Source organism: Bos grunniens, chromosome 16 (assembly GCF_055505025.1).
Source record: "Bos grunniens cultivar Pamir isolate PY7600 chromosome 16, Bosgru_T2T1.0, whole genome shotgun sequence".
NCBI classification, from domain to species: Eukaryota; Metazoa; Chordata; class Mammalia; order Artiodactyla; family Bovidae; genus Bos; species Bos grunniens.
This window is the reverse complement of record NC_141180.1, coordinates 78,492,802-78,512,592: the sequence shown is the minus strand read 5'-3', so window position 1 is coordinate 78,512,592 and position 19,791 is coordinate 78,492,802. Positions and strand designations below refer to the sequence as shown.

General features: G+C 46.3%; 1 protein-coding gene across 19 annotated transcripts in view; it reads left to right on the top strand.

Annotated features, from left to right (window-relative positions):
- Positions 1-19,791, top strand: part of SRGAP2 (SLIT-ROBO Rho GTPase activating protein 2) — a 254,582-nt gene that overhangs the window by 174,492 nt on the left and 60,299 nt on the right. For 7 of the 19 annotated variants that reach the window (XR_015142879.1, XR_015142881.1, XR_015142880.1 and 4 more), the window contains exons 5-9: positions 1,134-1,196; positions 2,137-2,211; positions 8,345-8,560; positions 9,118-9,246; positions 16,454-16,678. Coding sequence is in view for 15 of the 19 variants with exons in the window: in XM_086342842.1 (XP_086198968.1) it covers positions 1,134-1,196; positions 2,137-2,211; positions 8,345-8,560; positions 9,118-9,246; positions 16,454-16,678 (708 nt within the window). In the remaining 4 variants the exon portion in view is untranslated. The remainder of the gene's footprint in view (positions 1-1,133; positions 1,197-2,136; positions 2,212-8,344; positions 8,561-9,117; positions 9,247-16,453; positions 16,679-19,791) is intronic. The other 12 variants (XR_015142882.1, XM_086342844.1, XM_086342848.1 and 9 more) reach the window with 3 other exon arrangements.

Genomic DNA, 19,791 nt, shown 5'->3' with positions numbered 1-19,791 from the left:
GGAATTTCTTTGCGTGGGAGCTGAGGTGTCCCAGGGAGTAGTATTATACCACCTATTAGAAGGGTGTTGTTGGTATCTAATTTTTAGTAGGAAAGACCTAGGAGCTGGCAGAAGATTAAACAAGGGCTTTCCCTCTCAATAACCTGGTGATGCCAGTCAGTTTTATGTTTCTGCTCTCATGGGCTTTGCATAAACATTCAGTATCAAAGGCATGGCTCTTATTTCCTTCCTGCTTCCTTATTCTTTATTTCTGCCCTTCTCCCCATATAGTTAGATGCCAGCCCTGGGCAGCAGCAGCAAAGAATCTGAGAGTTACCACTGCTTAAGGTTAACCTGTTGGAGACTCTTAATGTGTATTATGAACTTCCCTTGTGGCTCAGCTGGTAGAGACTCCACCTGCAATACAGGAGACCTGGGTTTGATCCCTGGGTTGGGAAGATCCCCTGAAGAAGGGAAGGGCTACCCACTCCAGTATTCTGGCCTGGAGAATTCCATGGACTACAGTCCATGGGGTTGCAAAGAGTCGGACACGACTAAGCAACTTTCACTTTCAATGTGTATTATCAGTCTCAAGTAACATTAGCAACCAGTCATGATTGACATACCACTGCCCTGGGAGTCTGGTGTTTCTACCAATAAAGCAATTAAGAGGTATAACTTCTTTTTGCTTGGAGGTTCCTATTTAGTCAGGTACTTTGAAGTCCTTGGATATTTTATTTATATACACATGTCTGTCTCATCCTATTTCACTTCTTACTTTGCTCCACAATTGTCAGGAATGCCTGACTACAAGGATTCAAAAAAGCTCATCCCACCTAACTATTGCTAAGTAGGTTGTAGCTTTTAGACCTTCTCTTTGGCAGCCAATTGAAAAATCAAAGGCTACAACCCATTTTCCCTCCACACGATTGCCTTTGCTAGACTCTCAAAGGGGCACATTTCATTTTATTAAAACTCTTTGAGTAATCCGACCATAATTTGGCCTGATCGGAGTGGTTATCTGATTTGCTGGGTTAAATAATGGGCCTTAATTGAGTCTGCGTTATTTGTGGAGTCAATGCTGCTCTTGCCTTTGTTGCCTCCTCCTCCTTCCTTCTGTTTCCCAGTTAACCTTCATTCTTCTTTCTTTGCAGAGTAAAGAAGTCGGCCAGCAGCTCCAAGACGATCTGATGAAGGTCCTGAATGAGCTCTACTCGGTAAATCAGCTGGGTTGCTTGGCCCTTTCACAGGCAGAGGGAAGCAGCATTTGGCAGCTTGTGGCCATAGTCATGTCAGCAACAGAGCTGAGCTGTTGAGGACAGTGCATGATCCCCACTGGGGATGACTTCACCCATCTCTTCTTGCACTCTTATTTTCAAACTGGATTGAGCCCAAAAACACTTTCTCAAAATAGGATCCCTCTTTAGTTATGCAGGCTAACTCTGGCTTCTTTGGGGGCTTAATCACCAGAGACCAGCCAAGGTCTAGGTCACCAGCACAGCTGACCCTCATGAATAGCAAACGAGGGACCCCGAAGCTAATAGTAAGGAACTTAGTTTACATTGCTATTGCTCTTTGAATAGTACACACCCTGTTGGAAAGGACCTGTTGTTCAAAGTTTTGCGTCAGTTCTCGGATTTATCTCCTGGTTTGAGACCAGAGCGAGCGCTCTAGAGGGAAGCAGAGTCCTCGATGCTCTTAATATAAGGGGCCAGTTCAAGCAGAGAGATCTCTGCATCGACTCTCTGGGGTTTTGTAAAGGCCATACCTCAGTGACGGGCCAGGCTTTGACGGGCCAGGCTTTGGTGGCGAAAACACAGTCTGTTCTGAAGTGCCCAGCACTGCAGGCACATGGTATCTGTGACTGACGCGTGTTTCTTCAGGCACAGGGAGGTGGTGGGGCTGTTTTTGTCCTGGTCATGTTTCGTAATTAAAACAAACATGCACACCAAGGAAATTCCTGCTGCCATACAGGGACTATTCCTATTGTGCAGCTAACGCCTTTCAGGGCCCCTTCTCCAGCTGGGCTGTGCCAGGCCTTTGTGTCTTTCTCCAGGGTTGCCCCATCCTGTTTTGGAGGCAAAATTAATTTCCTGTGTTTACTTGCTTATTCACTATAGTTTTTTTTTTTTTTTCTTTCCTTTTTTTAATTCACAGGAAGACAGGCAGTGGCGACACGTATCACAGGCATTTGGGATCAGAGAATTCCATGTTCTTGATCCAAAAGCTGAGGTGTGGCCACGCTGTCAGGGCAACTGTTACGCAAGTAAATAGGGTAGAGTGGTCATCGGTTTTGTCTCCACTGACGCTCAGTTTGTTTGCAGTTTCTGCTCTGTGACTCTTCTGCTCTGAAGCCAAGTAGATAGATGGTTCCCTTTGGTTCAGTTCCCAAGTCTTCATTTCTTTCAAATGAAGTTAAGCCTTTTTAAAAATAGAAGCATGTTCATGAACCATGTTCAGACTGGATGAGTTTCCTGAACCCCCTGGTCTTTTTAATGCTTTACTTCTGCTCTTTATTTTTAGAGCATCTTCTAGGCACCACGAAGAGCTGTTACTCCTTTCTTCTGGCAGATAATTCACCAGGATAAAAAATGACATGTGTAGTCATTATATGAATCCTTTCATTTTCCCATAAGCGTCTTGGGTCTCTGCTGTCACCCTTTCTAGGGAGGAGTAGGGTGGATAATCAGCAAGCCCCAAACCAATTTGAATCCAGTATGCTGTTTCTGCAGGGGACCTGGAGGCAGCAGAGGAGGAGCAGTGTCTAGGGATCTGTTAGCTTTACTCTGCATCCTGGTCCCTAATGTACCATGATTTTTTTTTTTAATAAATAAGTGAAAAGACATAATATGTTTTGGTGTAAGAAAGAAAACCTTGGAACTCACTGCTTTGGTCTGAGGAGGGCCAAGGTGGCACTTCCAGCTGTAGTCTTCAGGCAGTCCAACATTGACCAGTGTTCACTGGCCACTGTGAGGCCACAGTCAACACAGAGCATAAGGTCCTCCCACTGGTGTGCAAACCAAGAATTGGCTGGGCATGGTGTCTCCTTCCATTAGGTGAGTTGGTACACACTCTTATAATCTATTTAAGGCCAGTAGACAGTAGGAAGAGAGAAATGAGCAGAGATGGAAAGTTCCAGAGAAGGCAAAACAGTCTGGTGCAGTGATTCTCAATCAGGGGGATTTTTCAGGCAAGGGGACACTTGGAAATGTCTGCAGACATTTGTGATTGTCACAACTGGAGTAGGAGGTGCTGGAAGTCAGAATGCAACTGAAATCTTATAATGTGCAGGACAGGTCCCCACAACCAAGAATTGTCTGGCCTAAAATGGTCAATAGTACCAAGATTGAAACCCCTGCTCTAATGACTAGAGTCTCCTGAATTAGGCAACCCAGATCCTACCTGGTCTCCACCAGCTGTATGATCTTAGTGGGTACTCCAGACCTCTGTGAGCCAGATCTCCACATATTCCATGTGCTGGTGTCTCCCATTTCCTGGGGGAGTGGGGGATTTGGGGGACTCATGCTTCGTGAAGTATCAGACTGTAGTTAAGGGTCAGATGAGTTTGCAGATTGTTAGCCTTTAGAAAGTTCAGAGAATAGAAGTATAAGTTTTTTCTTCTGGAGTGTAAAATAAGTATAGGACTGGTCTGAGTAAGGTACCATGGCATTAGGGTGACTAACTCTCTCTCGGTTTGCCTGGGACTGACGCCTTTCCCAGGACATGAGACTTTCAGTGCTGAGCCTAGGAAAGTCCTGCGTAAGCCAGGGTGATTGTCACCCTACATGACAGTGGTTTCAAGCAGGAGCTTGGGACTTTTGTATGCTGGCTCCAGGAGATACTTGTTGTACACATTCTCTCTGCCTGTCTCTCTCCCCCTCAGAGGAGTTAAGAAGAAAACAAGGAAGGACTTTTTGTAAGGAACTTTGCCCTCGTTTGATCTTCGGAAAAGCAGTCCAAGTTATTTGCAAGCATGGGATGAAGGAAACCAAGGATGTAAAGGAACCCAGCATATTCAGTGCTCCTGTTTCCTTGTATCTGTCCTTAATGCCCACAAATACCTCTTTTGGGGAGACTGATTACCTTTGGGTTGAGAATTTAGATATTTTTGAATCCTGGTAATCTAAGGGGCAGGACCCAGGTGTTCCCAAATAAAGATGCCTCTGGGCAAGAGGCCCAGATGCTCACCATCAGTGGCCAGCTGCCTTTCTGCACCTTCCTCTTTTCTGCCTGAAGGGCCTTTGATTTTCCTGACTTGGCACTCTGTGCCAGAGGCCGCTTGCCACAGCTGCTCTCAGAGAGCAATCTTAGGGCGCATTCTCCTCCACGTGCTCTTTACCCCCTAACGGACTGGCTGGTTTGTAGGCCATGGTATCAGTGGTTTTCATTTTCTGACTGATGAATCAGGAATGCCTTTGAAGTCAGAGCACACTGCTTCCCAAAGAACTCCAGAATTCTCTCCTCGGTTATACTCTAAGGCTGTATCTGGAAAAGCCCAACCAGCTCCCACAGGAAGGGGTGAAGGCGGGGGCATGGAAGGCACGCGGACTGGCTGAGCAGGAAGAGCCAGCGAAGCCCTAGGATTGAGAAAGAAAGACGAGGTGTGGGGACATTGAAGCTGTTGTCGCCCCACAGGTTTCAAGCTCCTGTACTACCCATGAATATATATCCCCTTGATTTGGTGCGGCAGCTGTCTGCAGAGCCACTTCAGAGTGGAATTTAGCACCTGCTTCCTTGAAACAATGTCAGTTAATAGTCCCCAGCACTTGGCACTAGGGATACAAAGACATGTAAGGGATGTCCTTGAACTCGAGGCATTAATTTTAACATAAGAGACAGAAAAGTAAAGCAGTAAAAAAGTAAAAAGGTGAGGTGATCAGTCTTTCATGTGTATACACAGAAGAAGGGCATGAAGTCAGGCTCTTTGGAGAGATGTCTGAATTAACTCCTAATTGCCAAGGGCTCTTCTATTGTTCTCTAAATGTTCCTTTTTTGTTGCATCCTGCTCTTGTTTCGTGATTATTGTCTTTTCATTTCTTAATGATCTTACTAAGGATATTATTGATGGATTAATTTTGAAGTTTTCTTCTTTCTGTATACTTTCTGTTTTCTCCCAAATTGCTTGTTCTGGTCTTGGTCTTTCACATTAGATATTTTCCTTAAATGTCTGGTAATCTTCAGTTGCCTGCTCATATTTTAAAGTGAGACACTAAATGGTGCTTGAAAGTTCTGTGTCAACTGTGGTCTTTCCTATAGGGTGACCTGACTGGACTGTGTCCTTGGGAAAGCCCTGATGTCAGTATGTGTAGGTCTTTTGTATCAGGTGAGCAGTTCCCCATATAAGGCTTTTCTAATCTCCTACCTATATCTAGAGTCTGAGCTGTGAAGAGACCTAGTCATCTCAACATTCAGTATAGAATTTTCCTGTTTTAGTTTCAGTAGCCCTATCCTCAGCTGGGCCAGCTTTCCCCAGACATAGACCCTCCCTAAGAAAATAAACCTCTAGTCTTCCCAGCAGAGGGGCAGGGGAGGTCTGGAAGTCTGATTGTTCTCAGGCACTCAGTACTTTTTGTTCTTAGCCCCACCTTCATCCCACTTCCATTGATTCCTCTGAGGGTTTCTGTGATTTCGTCTGGTTGCTTCTTGCCGCTCCACTTTTCATCTTCGGCTTTCATTCTTTTTCTCAGTTTATAACTAAAAAATAACATAAAAACTCTTTTCTGTTATTTTGGTGTGGCTTGGGGAGGGAGCAGAATTAAAGACATGAATTCAATATTTGGTTTTTCAAAGTAAAGTGAATTCCTTTGTAGAACTGAGAATTTAGACTTCAGAATTTTCCCCCTAGTTTGTATTTGCTTCACTGTATATATTTCTTCAACTCCTATCTTGAGTTCCCTATATCTCCAACAATTTTTTTTTTTACAATCAATTATTCAAGTTTTATCCTTAGTTTCCCCTTGAGTTGAAGGACCCTAGTTATACTTCTCCTGTATTTGCACAGAGGAGAGATTCAGTCATTTGGGCAATGACATTGATTGTAAATCTACCACTGTGTACATAACATATTTGTTAACTGTGGAGAAGAAAGAAAAACACAAAAGAAGAAGTGGTACTTACCCTTAGGAATTTATAGTTTCTTAGACGAGGTAGTGTTTTCCTCTTGTAAAGTGAGTTCTTTAAGTTCTCTAGGGGAAAGGAGTAATATGCGTTGTTAATTCTTACTATTTCATTTGTTGTCCTGTTGGCCTTTGAGCTCCCCCTTTCATTTGGTCCTTCCTGTTCATTAACAGCATTTCCTCTTTATTTATCACACATCTTCATGAAATAAAAAGTCACTTTCTTAAAATCAATTCACTTTCATAACGGTTCACTCAAACTTTTGAATCCCTTAGTCACATTCAGATGAAAAGAGAAAAAGGAGCCTCCTATCTACCCTTCTTCAGCTAGGATAGCAGATGCCTATTTCTTGCTTCTTAGTCAGTCTGGAAACCTGGAAGACAAATTACTTAGGAAGGTTTTTAATGCTGTCAGATGCTAAATATTGCTTCTCCTATGTAGAGAATATACAGAGTAGATCTTATACTTAAGGGAAATGTCAGGTTCAGAGTAAGGTGGAACTGATTTTAAACACTCTCCATCGAAAGTGAGACATGATTTAATGTCTAAAGCACTTTGATTTTGTCAGTATCCTAATATTCTGTACTCCTTCCTCCACCTCCAGCTAAGGGAGGAGTATACATACCCACAAAATTCCTCTAACCCAGGATTTCTCAGCCTTGGAATCATGGACATTTGGGGCCAGATGAATGACAATGAAAAATCTCTCTGGGGATTGTTCCCCCGGGGGGCCAAATTAGCCCCCATTTGAGACTACGGCTCTAACTCAACATTGATATGGAAACCGGATTCTCTTTTTAAGCCTCTCTTGACTCAGTTTAGCCTTTCTTCCCAACTAATCCAGCCGTGGCCCATACAGAAGGGAGACACTGGTGCTCAGTGACTAAGGACATGAAATTTGTGGCCTGACAAACCTGGGTTTGAATCCTGATTCTGATTTATTTACTAGCTGTGTAACCTTGGATGTGAGAGTTAATTTCTTTGAGCCTCAGTTTCCTCATCTTTAAAAGTGGAAATAATAGCACGTCCTTCATAGACTTGTTGTGAACGTTACATGAGGTGACATACATCAGGCCTCTGACACACAGCATTGACCAGGTGATCGAGATTATTATTATTACACCTGGTCCGCCTCTGTTGTTCAGTCCCTGCTCTCACACACGCATACACCCCAGCTCCCACACTCTCTGATTCTCCCACTCGTGGCATCAGGATGTCAGCACTCTTGAACTTGGTTTGTCATCAAGCGTTTTGAATTTCCAGATAGCAGCAGAGGCTCGCTGTGTGGAAACAGAGAGCTCCAGCAGGGAGGTGCAGACACCTGGTGGCTAGAAGTGGTGTGTTTGGGAGGAAATGAAGGCAGGTCCCAGGCTTCCCAGCCTCCTCTTTAGGAAAAGGGACTAGACTTCCAAACCGTTGCTGTGATGAAAAATGTGAACGTTGTATCTTCTCCTTTGATATTACGTCCTTCCTTCGGCAACTCCAGTTTCACCTGATATGGATTCCTTCTTAGGCTCTTCCCTGAATTTTTCTGCAGGTTTACAGTCTTCTTGGGGCTGTTGTCTAGACCACAGGATTGCTACAAGAATAAAAAAATGCATGCGTAGCACTTGGCACATAGTCAGGGAAGTACACTCAGTGCTCAGTAAGTGGTGGCTGCCCTGTTCTTGCTGTGAGAGAGGGCATTTGACCTGGATAAAGCGAACCAGGCAGATCCCCAGGACACAGGCCAGTAGAAAGCAGGTGTGGAACTGTTCCGCTTCCCCGTTTCGTATCTGAAAGTCCCCTAAGTGTGGGCTGCTCTGCATGCTGTGCTGCCCCCTTCAGGGTCCCAGCCAGCCCAGGAAGGCTTTGCTCTTGGGGTCTGAGTGCTGATGTTTCCTATCTTGGTCTTGTGAGATGACTAGTCACGGAAATTACCCATATAAAGTAAAAATGCTCACAAATGTTCATAAATAGGAGTAAATGATTCCTGTGGAATCCTACGGATTCCACAATCCTATGGTGGAAGACATAAAATCATTTAAACAATAAGACATGTTGGCTCAGTTCAAATACTGCTTTCCTGTGCTTAGGAGTGGTCTTTAATATAGAAAGTTTGCTGAACCAAACACGTATGAATTTTGCCCTTAAGGGTATGAGAATATTGCTCATGGAGGAGAGGTCCAGCTGAGTCTCTTAGTCTGTAAAGCAAAGAGTTGACCCCACTGGCTTGACCTCTAGGGGTGGGGGTGGGGGTGTCTTGCAGGTCATGAAGACATATCACATGTACAATGCCGACAGCATCAGTGCTCAGAGCAAGCTAAAGGAGGCGGAGAAGCAGGAGGAGAAGCAAATTGGAAAATCTGTAAAGCAAGAGGACCGGCAGGCCCCACGCTCCCCTGACTCCACATCCAACGTCCGCATCGAGGAGAAGCATGTCCGGAGGAGCTCGGTGAAGAAGATCGAGAAGATGAAGGAGAAGGTGTGTGGACTCTGGGGAGGAACACTGCGGAAGTCGGGACTGCTAGGAGATTTCCAGCGTGCCCTGCGGAGAGCAGAGCGAGGAGGTTCGGGGTTCCTTCAGCGCCTAGTGACCTTGCAGTCGCCCTGAAAGAAATCCTAATTATTGGGAGAACCTGGGCATCTGTAGCAGACCAACAAGAAACAGTAGTCACCTTTCCCCAAGCCTGGGAGGGGAACTGTAGACCTAGGGTTTGGCTTCAGGTGTCAGGCGTTCAGCGGCAGGTCTGGTGACACTCCTTCAGGGTGGCGGTGCAGGGGTGGAGGATGGAATGTACAGACAGAACCGAAGTGGGACACACGTCTAAAGTAGGAGCCTCACTAACCTTTCCTGGGCTGTTCTACATTATGCCCTTGAATCTCATTACACAGAATTAGAACCCAATTTAAGGCAGACGCGCATAGGGAGTAGCAGCACAATTGTGGTTCTTGAATGTACTGTACTTTTTATCTTTTAGAGAACAGTCTCCCCTGTTAAAAAAATTAAAAAGTAAAAATGAACTTCTGTTCTCTTTTCAGCGCCAAGCCAAGTATACGGAGAATAAGCTGAAGGCCATTAAAGCCCGGAATGAGTACTTACTGGCCTTGGAAGCCACCAATGCATCTGTCTTCAAGTACTACATCCACGACCTGTCTGACCTTATTGATGTAAGTGCTTAAAGCCGAAGGTGCAAGGGTAAGAGGGACACAGGGTCCCTTCTCCTGATTTTGAAGATCTGGTCAGGAGTGCCCCAGTTCTGTTGCTCGGGCATCTTAGAGCATTTTGAGAACGCTTATGAACATGGTAGCCATGACCCCTCTGGGGCTTGCCATGTACCAGGTATCAGGTGAAGCACTTTACACTTCTTTTCATTCAGTCCTCCCTAGAATCCTGGGAGGAAGGCGTTACTACCTCCATTGTTACATATTTAAATTCAGAAAGTTTAGATGACTTTACCCAGAGTGAGCTAATAAATGACAGAGGCAAAATTGGTACCTAGGTCTGATTAGTAAACCCAGGCTCACAACCACTGTGCACTTGTGTGTCCCAGGAAATATTCCCTTAGATCAGCCACTTGCCCATAGAACTGAGTGCCAAGAACTAAAGGCTAAGTGTGTCTTACTTATTAGTTTATATATCTCTTAATGGTTCTCAGTATTATCTCATTTGATTGTCATGTCACTCTTTTGGGTCAATATTACAATCTCCAATTTGTAGATAAGGAAAGCTAGGTAGGGGGTCGAAAGAGTTCCTGCCCAAAGTTAAACTGCAAATCAGAGTCCTGGTCAGGAAGGCACCCGGATGCCCCTGACCTCTGGCTCATACTCACTGATATGACGCACAGATGATGAGAGATCAGAATCTTAGGCGCATGTGTATTGCGTGGGGCAGACACAGGGATAAGGATTTTGTCTCTGGCCTTACGGGTCGGCCTTGGTTTGGTTTCTGCTGCTGCTTCTCCTTCAGAGGAGCCTGGTAGGCTGCAGTCCATGGGATCATAGAGTCGCACACGACTGAGCAACTTCACTTCTTCGCTGCTTCTCCTTATACCTTATAGTTACGTCTTGCAATGGCTCTCACCTGCAGACACCAGTCTGGGCCAGTTCTGAGCCAGCCCTGACTGCAGCTGCTTAAGTACCCCTGCCTCTCCCTCCTGTATCAGAGTGAGGGGCCTGGAGCATCCAGCTAGCCTCAGCCTCCCAGTCTCCAGGGCCTCAGGCGGAGCCTGGCGTTCTCCTCACAGAGGTCTGATATGTGCCTCTGGCTGTCAGCAGGCAGCAACTGAGTTTTGTGAGCCTCTGGCCAGACCTCACATACTTGCCTGTCTACCTTGGTTTCTCTGCAAACGGACCTGCCACATTTCGCCATGTTGTGTGTGGTTCTGGTCTAAGATTGGCCATTGTGTAACTAGCTGGTTGACCAGAGGCTTATCACAGAGATGGTTTGGAACTCTGCTGTGTCTCCCATCCACCCCCCTGGCAAACTGAAGAACTGGGCTAAATCACTGAGTACTTAAATCTGGCCTCACATCAGAGCTGCTTGGGGGAGGTTTCTAAAATAGCGATTTCTCTTTCCCTTCAGCCAGGGCTCTTTGAGTCAGTAGGTATCAGCCTCTTAATGCCCTGAGTGTCATCGTTCACCGGGTAAGTAGAGCCCTGATCCCTGTTCAGGCCCTGCTTTGTTCTCTCTACTTGTTGATGCTGATCTGAACACTGTCCTTCAACGGAGGTCAGAGCCTTGGACAGGATCCTTTCTCCTCCTCACGGGAACAGCTCCTCACTGTTGGGAAAGAGGCCTGTTCTCAGCATGAGGAGGAGAATCACTTCTTTCTAATGTTCCATCTCTGCTGTTTATCTCACATTCGATTAAAAAAAAAAACAGAAATCATACCTGGGCGGTCCACCACACCTCTGCTGCGGGTTCTCCTTCTCTCTTTCCTTTGCCCCCAGGATAGCTTTCTCTCCCCTTTCACCAAAACCCTGACCTCTGCGGAAGAGGTGGGTACTGCTAAGTCAGTCACAGTTCGCAGACCCTCCCTCAGATGTGAGATGTGTTTTTAAATCAGTCCAAGGAGCAGCCTATTTTGCTCCTTATTATCATTTAAAAGAAGAAGCTTGTCCGGAGCCTGTCCTCAGGGCGCTGAGTGAGACGCCACTAGCATTTAGCCAGGGCATGGCTCTAGGCCACTAGGAGCGAGTCCAGGCTGGCAGTGCCGCAGGCCGCATGGATAGTGAAACTGCTCTTGCTTTATTTCATTTGTTTCTTGTTTGTGCTTTTATTTTTCCTGGAGTGAAATTAATTAGTCTTCTAAAAAAGAAAAAGAAAGAAAGCGTTATAACATTATTATGCTCTACAAATGTTCAGTAAGTATTTCTTTGGGATGAGACTATATGCCCTGCAGCATCAAGGTACAAAAAGAATAAAATAATTCTTACCCTAGAGGTATTCATAGACATACAGAGAGATCATCTTTTATCTGACTGGCCAATTGCAGCACCAGAGCTAAGCACAGGAAGTAGGACTGTGGTTTTCAAACCATAGGTCATGATCCATTAGAGGAATCATGAAAGTTTGGCTTATTTTATTTTAATGAATAAACTAGACTAGGATAGAGTAGAATGGGAAAGAAAACATCAGGGTGCATTACATTAGTAAGGTTAAGTTTTATTTGGTAAAACTATTATGTTAGAGGTGTGTGTGAGTGTGTGTGTGTGGCAATATAAGACATATTTCTTACTGTAAGTTGGAGGCCAAAAAGAGTTTGAGAGCCACTTCACTGAGAACAGAGGAAGGTCTTTTAGTCTCTGTAAGCTCCCTGAGGGCAGGAACCAAGTCTCTTCTCTACCTTAATAAGTACAGGGCTTACTACAGTACTTAGCTGAGTACATAATGTGTTCATTAAAAGAACAGAAGAAGGAGGAAGAAGATGATTTCCTAAGCCAAGATTTTTTTCCTTTTTTTGCCTTTCAATACTGTTTTAATTGAGATCTAATTTGCATACAATGATTGAACTTGTCTTAAATTGTAAGAATTGTGATGAATCTTACACCTTTATAACCTGTGTCTCTATCAAGATGTAGAATATTTCCATCACCTCAGAAAGTTCCTCTTTTCTCTTCCCAGTCAGTCCTCCACCCTGAGGCAACCACTGTTCTGATTTCTTTGACTATGAATTAGTTTTGCCTGTTTCAGAACTTCACAAAGGTGGGCTTTTTATATAGTATATACTTTTTAAAAAATCTGGCTTCAGTTGCCCAGCATGATGTTTTTGAGCTCCATTCATGTTATTATATGTATCAGTAGTTTCCTGCTTTTTCTTGCTCATCTGTTGCCATAAAAATGGCCAAAAAGATACTATGGCCAGGAACCAACAGTTAGAGCAGAAGTGAGTGGGGAGCCCGGTTATCCCTTGGCTTTGAGATCGTGACAGTATCCAGAACTTGCTTTGAGACGTGGGATGAATCTTGTGCCAGTCCATTGCCATCTGTGTTATGGACACCATTCTGCCTCCTTCTTGGCAATGTCAAAGCTCATTGTGGGCTCAGGCATCGAGGATAAGTGAAAGAAGTGATTTGTGTGGATGCCAGTCCATTCAAGGACTAGCCCTTCACTTCTTTTCATTGTATAGTATAAGATTTAATCTCAGATTGTAGGAATCCACTTGAAGCATCTGATACACACCAGGAAAACCTTGACTTCGGGCCAAAAAAGACATTCTGAAGTGGCTTGAGATAGTCTAAGAACCACAGGCTCCTTGGAATGTACTTTTCTCCCCCAGAAGCAGATGGACGAATGAAGAACCAGGCATTGTCCTCATGGAGTGTGGTGAGTGCTGTGTGTGGGCAGAGAATCTGTGACACCATATGCACCCAAGTCGGACGGGAGGGAACCCAGCTTTCTCAACAGGACATTTTATTAAGGGCAATTATTTCTCGCTTCTATGAGAGCTTGAAGTGGGTATTACGTTTCTAGGCCTTCCCTAGATCTCTGGATGAGACTGTCAGCTGGTGAAGGGTTAATGAACCGTCAGTTCAAGTCATCACACATCTGGAAGGGCTATCATTAAATTCTTATAAAAATTTGATTTCCCCTGAGAGAGTTTTCATCAAACATTTATATAACCCAGAAATGGCCAGGGGAGCCCAGCATGGCCACAAAACTCATCAGAAGCCATGGAAAACATACTTTGTCCCCATTGTGAGCAAAATAATGTGCTGCCTCTGCTCACTGGGATTCTACAGGGGACGGGGATGAAATATTCAAATCTTGTTTACCTAGCCTTGCGAGAAATTGCTTCTTTTCTGATGCCTCAGTTTCTGGCTCTTGCCCTTTCAGATATGTGGGTAGCCAAGGCTCTGGAAAACCTATTCTGAATCTCCCTGGTTGGCTGAAGGCATGGATGAGGCAGAGGGCACACCATGAGTCAGACCCCCACGCACTGGCACGGAGAAGCTGCAGGGCAGTTATTATAATAAAGACTGGACTGGCCCCGAAAAAGCTCTGTGTCTTCTGTAGGCCATCCAGAGTGAGCAAAACAAAAGGCTTCAGTGGCCACAACTGCCCACTTGACTAAGATCAGTATTCAGCCTGAGTGGGTTGTTTCCTCAGAGGCTAGAATCTGTACTCCTGGCATCAATCAATCAACTGTACTTATTAAATGCCTGCTATGAGCAAGGCCTAATAGTAAGGGATGCAAAGAAAGAGTAAGACGCTGGCCAAGCCCTCTTTGGAGGCTCATGTGAAATGGCAAGTTACAGAATGAGGGAGTGTGTCCTGTGTCACCCAAGGGCTGTAGATGGATGTCATTCTGAGGGGAGGGTCAGTATGTGCCAGGGTTGTAGGGATGGCTGGCTTCCTGGAGGCTGAGAATTTGATTTGGATTTTGAAGACTGGGTCCAGTTCCAGCAGGTGAGAGGAGTGAGAACCATTTCAGGAAGAGAGAATGCCTGGAGCTGAAAGTCAGTGGATCTGGAGATACAGGTGATCAGTGTTTGTTTGGTCTGCATGGTGCCAGATAAAGGTAAACATGTATTAGCTTCACCACAACCTCCAAGGCGGATGTTACCCGTCTGGGGCTCAGAGAGGTTAAGTAGCTTGCTAACAGTCATACAGCTGATTTGAGGCCTATGGTTTTCTAATACTCGACCCCAAACAATGAGTATGTCGTTGGATTAGAACAGAAGAGTCTGAAGAAGAAAATAGAGGCAGATGATGTTAGATGGTGAGATAGAAAACAAATTACACTTTTCTCTGACCATTAACTTTGCTTAATTTCACTGAGCCTCAGCTTTCTAGTCTGGAAAGTTAAAATAATACCCACCTTACTGGAGTCACTATGCAGATTAAAATGCAAAATATACAGAAAGCATTTAGCACACTGGCATATAGTAAGCACACTTAATAAATGGAGGCATTTTTAAATTTCCCTACTGAGGGAGGTGGATGTTACTTTAGGGAAAAAAATGAGAGCTATTATAGGTTCTTCGGCAGGGGAGTAGGTATAACAAAAGCCATATTTTAGAACAGTGAAGCAGACAGCACTGTAGGTTGATAAGAGTATGAATTAGGATACAGGTAGTGAGAATGGAGAGGAGAGGGGAGTTACTAAAAATATGTAAAGGTTATGAAGCCTGCCTCCCCTAATTCTCTTCTGCACTGAAAAGGTGCCCCCACCTCCACCACGCACTTGCTCAGCCATGTGGGCATTGTTACTCCTGTTCATCAGACTTACAGGCGTGAAATTCATCAGCAGGAGTCTACGCCGAACTAGTCAGGAAGGTTTACAGGTTCAAGGGAGGCTTGGCTAGACCAGCAGCATCTCCCAGAGGAAAAAGGGCCCCTGCGTGTGCAGCCTTCCAATCAGCCGCTTTTGTCTAGCTTCCCTCCCCACTGAATTTAATGTCTTTCCATCCTCTGCCTCTAGTTAAGCTGTAACTGCTGTTCTTCCGCACAGCCAGGCACCTGCCAGGGCCCACTGGCACTGAATCCAGAGCCCAGCCTGACAAGCACTCTGTCGTGGAGCTTCTTGTTAAATGCTGCAAGGAAGAGGCGCATTCTTCCCCAGCAGTGGCTGTTCCCAGTGTGATCATGAAGGAGGCGGTGGGGGGAAAACTGGGGGAAGAGTTAATTTGATGCCTGCTTATGGAACGAAATGGCAATCAGGCAGATGGTCTCACTCTATCCATGGATTTTTCTCTGATATTTCATCTCAAGTTCTGGATCTCAAAACTGTTTGAGCAACAGAGGGGATAATGGGTGACTGAGGAATTTGGATCTCTGGGTCCTTTGGGAGGAATGAGGAATAGAGTTACAGACTGCCATTGCTGAAGAGGGCCTCAGGGATTATGCTTAGTTCAAGTACTGATATTTTCAGTCTTACTCTTTAACAGAAGAATTCTTTCTTCAAATCAGACTTTACACAGAATCCTAATATATTGAATAGAAAAAAGGGCAGAGCTGGTTTGGTTGAAATGGGGATAGGAGGCTCTAAGTCCTACTAGCTGGGCTGCCCTCTCCTAAGGGCAGCCTGAGTCCAGAACCATAGAGCTCTGTGCTACAGCTTGAAAACCACTGCTAGCCAAATCTTTCCATTTCACAGTCGAGGAAATGGGTTCAGGGAGGGGGAGTAGTTTTTCCAAGGTTGCTTGACTTCCTGTCCAGTGCTTTTTTTAATACTATTGCATCTTTCATACATTTTTTTTTCCCACGTTATTTCAAAAAATCAGAATCCCTTAAATGATGTGAATTTTCCCGGTAACACTTATATTTAGAAATTTTTGGTCTCAGAAATGCTGTTGGGCCAGAGCTTTAGTGCAGAAATCCTAATCTACAACTATGGCCTGTCCTAGAATGTTGGGAGTTTGCTAGGGGCGGGGGTTGATAATGACAGGGTCAGCCCCTCTCCCCCATTTTTATTTCTCTCAGTAGAATTCTCTTGCAACACTTCTGATTTCTAAGTCCTGAATGCAGAAACAGCCTGACTTGGTCAGTATGTTGTAATGAAATCACGGTAACCCTGAAGGAGTGGCAGGCTGCATTTTTATTGTTGAATTTTATTACGATGGTATCCCCAGAAGAACCTGAAAATAGAAGAAAATTCTCCCCAACTCTTTCATGTTTACTGAACAGCATGATTAAATAATTTCGTTTTGTCCCAATGAGTCCTCTTCCTTTTGACTACCTCACAGTCCTCTAAGGAATCCTACATATTGAACTAGGAGTCAAGAATGGAGAAATATCACCCAGATCATGGAGGGCCAGCCTTCTTCCGGTAGCACAGATCTCGTTGATCAGACCTGCCCTGGGCGCCGCCCTCCCCTCTGCCAAGCCTCACAGCTGTCCTTGGTTTGCTCACGTGCCTTCTCCACTCCACAGCAGTGCTGTGATTTAGGATACCATGCCAGCCTGAACCGCGCACTGCGCACCTTCCTCTCTGCTGAGCTGAACCTGGAACAGTCAAAGCACGAGGGTCTGGACGCCATCGAGAATGCCGTGGAAAACCTGGACGCCACCAGTGACAAGCAGCGCCTCATGGAGATGTACAACAACGTCTTCTGTCCGCCTATGAAGTTTGAGTTCCAGCCCCACATGGGGGACATGGTGAGCCCCTCTTCCCACTCCCGCACCCCCAGGGGGCTTGAGCTCACTTGGATCTAGAGTTTCTGCACTCAGGCCATGGTATTCTGGGGAGGGCAAGGCTTGGGGCTGGCTTCATGTGGGGGGTGGAACTCATTCCACCCATTCAGCAAACAGCTCCTGGGTGCCTGCTGTCCACTAGGCTTGACCATAGACACTGGGGGGTTAGAGCCCTCAGGGAGCTTATCATTGACTGAGTTGACAGAAATATGCATAGAGAGGGGCACCTAGAGGGACTGGCAGGATCAGGGAGGTGAGAAACAGCCAGTGTGCTCTAAAAGCTACTAACAGTTCCATATGATGAAAGGAAAAGGGAGGTGGAGTCCTCCAGCTGCTGAGCCTGAAAGAAGTGAGGGTTGAGACGGAGCCAGATACTCAAGGTTTCGGATGGGGCGGGAGCTCAGCAAGCTGACGGCGTGATCTTCTGTCATTTGTCAGAGTTCTGAAGGTGCTTATTCTCGTGGGTTCAGAAGATTGTGATAAAGGGAGTAGTTTTACTTAGATACTGAACAAAAAAGAATGGATACTACAGAAAGGACAAGAGCTAAGATGTCATCCCTAAGAATGGCTGTCCAGGTAGCAGTGCATGAATGTAGGGGTCTTGTTTCTGACTTTTTACCTCTGATGGCTAAAACAAGAAGGGCCTAAATAACCTGAAGTGAGAGGAAAGAGAAGCTCTTTGGTTTCAGAACCTCTGCATGTTGAGGTTCCACTTCTGGTGGTTGTTCATATAGATCAAAGTGAATCTTGTTCCTGGCTTAGGAGCCACCATTTGACCTTTGGATTAAATCAGAAGGAGGATATATAAGCTTACGTAATAGAAAAGCTCAATACAGATCTTCAGGCATGGGTGAACTGAGGACTAGGAATTATATCAGAAGACTCAGTTTTTCTCTCTCTGCTTCACATCCTGTGTTTCGGCTCTGTTCTCAAATAGGCTTTTATCCTGTGGGGGCAAGGAGCCTATATTTGCAGGCTTATTCCCCTGTAGATTGAAATCCAACAGAAAGAACATCTGTTTCCTTGGGAATTCCTGGTGGTTCAGTGGTTAGAACGCCATGGTTTCCCTGCTGCATGCCCAGGTGTGATCCCTGCTCAGCGGAACTAAGATCCCGCAGACCACAAGCTGTGTGGTGCTGCCAGAATAACAAACAGACAGAGTATCTTCTTCCCTCCCGGAAGCCCTCACGAGTCTCCCTTGGTCTCCATGGCTCTGATTGGGTGATGTGCTTATCCCTGAGCCAATCACTGTGGTTGGTATCTGCAGTCAGCTGAGGCCATACCCTGCAGCCTCAAGTCTGGGAAAGTCCCGTCCAGAGCACAGAGCCTGAGTTGTGAGTGAAAATTTCCCCCTCAGAGGACAGTCAGGCCGAAGTTACCAGAAGAAGAAGGAAGGAATGCTGGGTGACAGAAAAACGGCCATGTCCTCTCAACAAGGGAGCAGTGCTTCCGTTAGGATGAACACCCAGATGCTCTTCAGCAAATGCTGCTCCAGAATGAGAGCTGTGGCAGCGTCAGCCGCGGATCTGCTCTCATCAGTAGGCCACCATGGAGAGTGGGATGTGTCTGTCCTAAGAACAGAAGTGTGGGGATGATTTCTTTCCTCCTCTCCTTCTTGGGAAAACCAAACCGTTTCCAGTTTGTCTCCATTGCTGTGGCTCAGGAAATGTCAGCGTGGAACAGATGGGGAAGGGAGATGGCAGCATGTGCAGCTAGAATACGGGGGTGGGGTGTCACCGAGCCCCAGGAAGCCCCATTCCTCACCTGCTCTGGCTTCTGGTCAGACTTGCCTTCCAAACCCCTTCTCCAGCTGCCACGGAGATTCCCTCCCAAGAAGCAGTGGAACTTGGGGACCAGCTGAATGGAGTGATATTAATACTATTTTCTGGTGTCGACTGCATTGCCTGCTAAGCCCAGCAGCTTGTCTCCATAAAGGGGGATTCCAGACGCTGGGTGCTCAGGCTCCCTCCTCGCCCTGTCAGAGCCTCATTCCCATACTCCGGAGCACAGCTGGAATGCATTACCTTGCACCCCGGTAGAGGACCACTGCCAAAGCATGCCTCAGCGGCCCTGCTGCTGCTTAAAGAAACAAGCGTGGAGATGGTTTTCCCTCCATGATTCCCGCCTGCTAGATTGAAGTTACTTTAAAAATCGATAGTTCAGTTCTCTGCCTAGGCCCTCCCTTTGTGTGATGCTAGCTGATCGGTGGCTGAGCCAGGCAGGGGCCAGGGCGAATCCTAGATCATGCAAAGGTTTTGCGTTCCAGCCTCGCCTTCATGTGAGTGGAGAAGAAAACGCGATGAGAGGCCAGTCTTTCTTGGTCCCTGCAGCCATCTATCCCCAGTCAGTGAGGGCTGTGTGTAGACTGTGGAGGCGAGGAGAGGGAGCTGCCTGGAAGTCCTTGAACCAGGGCCAAAGTTCGGGTGGCATTCGGACCGGAAGCCTTGAAATTGGCCAAGGCCCCACACTGATTGGCGTTCTGGGGCACTCGGCTCATGGACTGACGCCAAGCACTCTCCGATGTACTAGGAGGAGGCGCTTGGCTCTACCCTTGGTGCCCCGAGAGGCTCGTGGGCTCTGGATGCCTGACCGGTGACATCAGGCAGCCAGAGAGTCTCACTATTGGCACCATCCCATCCTGGCCACCGAGCTTTCTCCATTGTGTCTGCTTATCCAAGAGCCAGGATGAAGTCAGCTCTCTCCAGATCTGAGAGCTGGCCCGGGCCAGCCTCTCAGCTGGGGGAGGAGGTCAAGTCAGTTGAGAGCTTAAAAGCCAATGGAGGAAAAGGTCAGGTCCCAGCCCCCTCCATCTGAAGAGAGGTTTTGTCTTTTCAAGCAAGAGAATGGTCTATGGGCTTGGGAATGTGCCCGCTCGTCGCTGGGGAAGGAGGAGGCTGGTTCTATCCAGATGTCTCTCCTCAGACGAGAAGCTGAAGGACACGTGGTGGCAAGGTGACAGAAGCTGCCTGCACGTGGTCCTGCCTCGCAGTCTGCCAGCCTTCTGTTCCTCATCTGTCATCCTGGGGACGGGGGGTGACCTCAGGCCCACACCATCACCGTGGCCTCACCAGGAGACA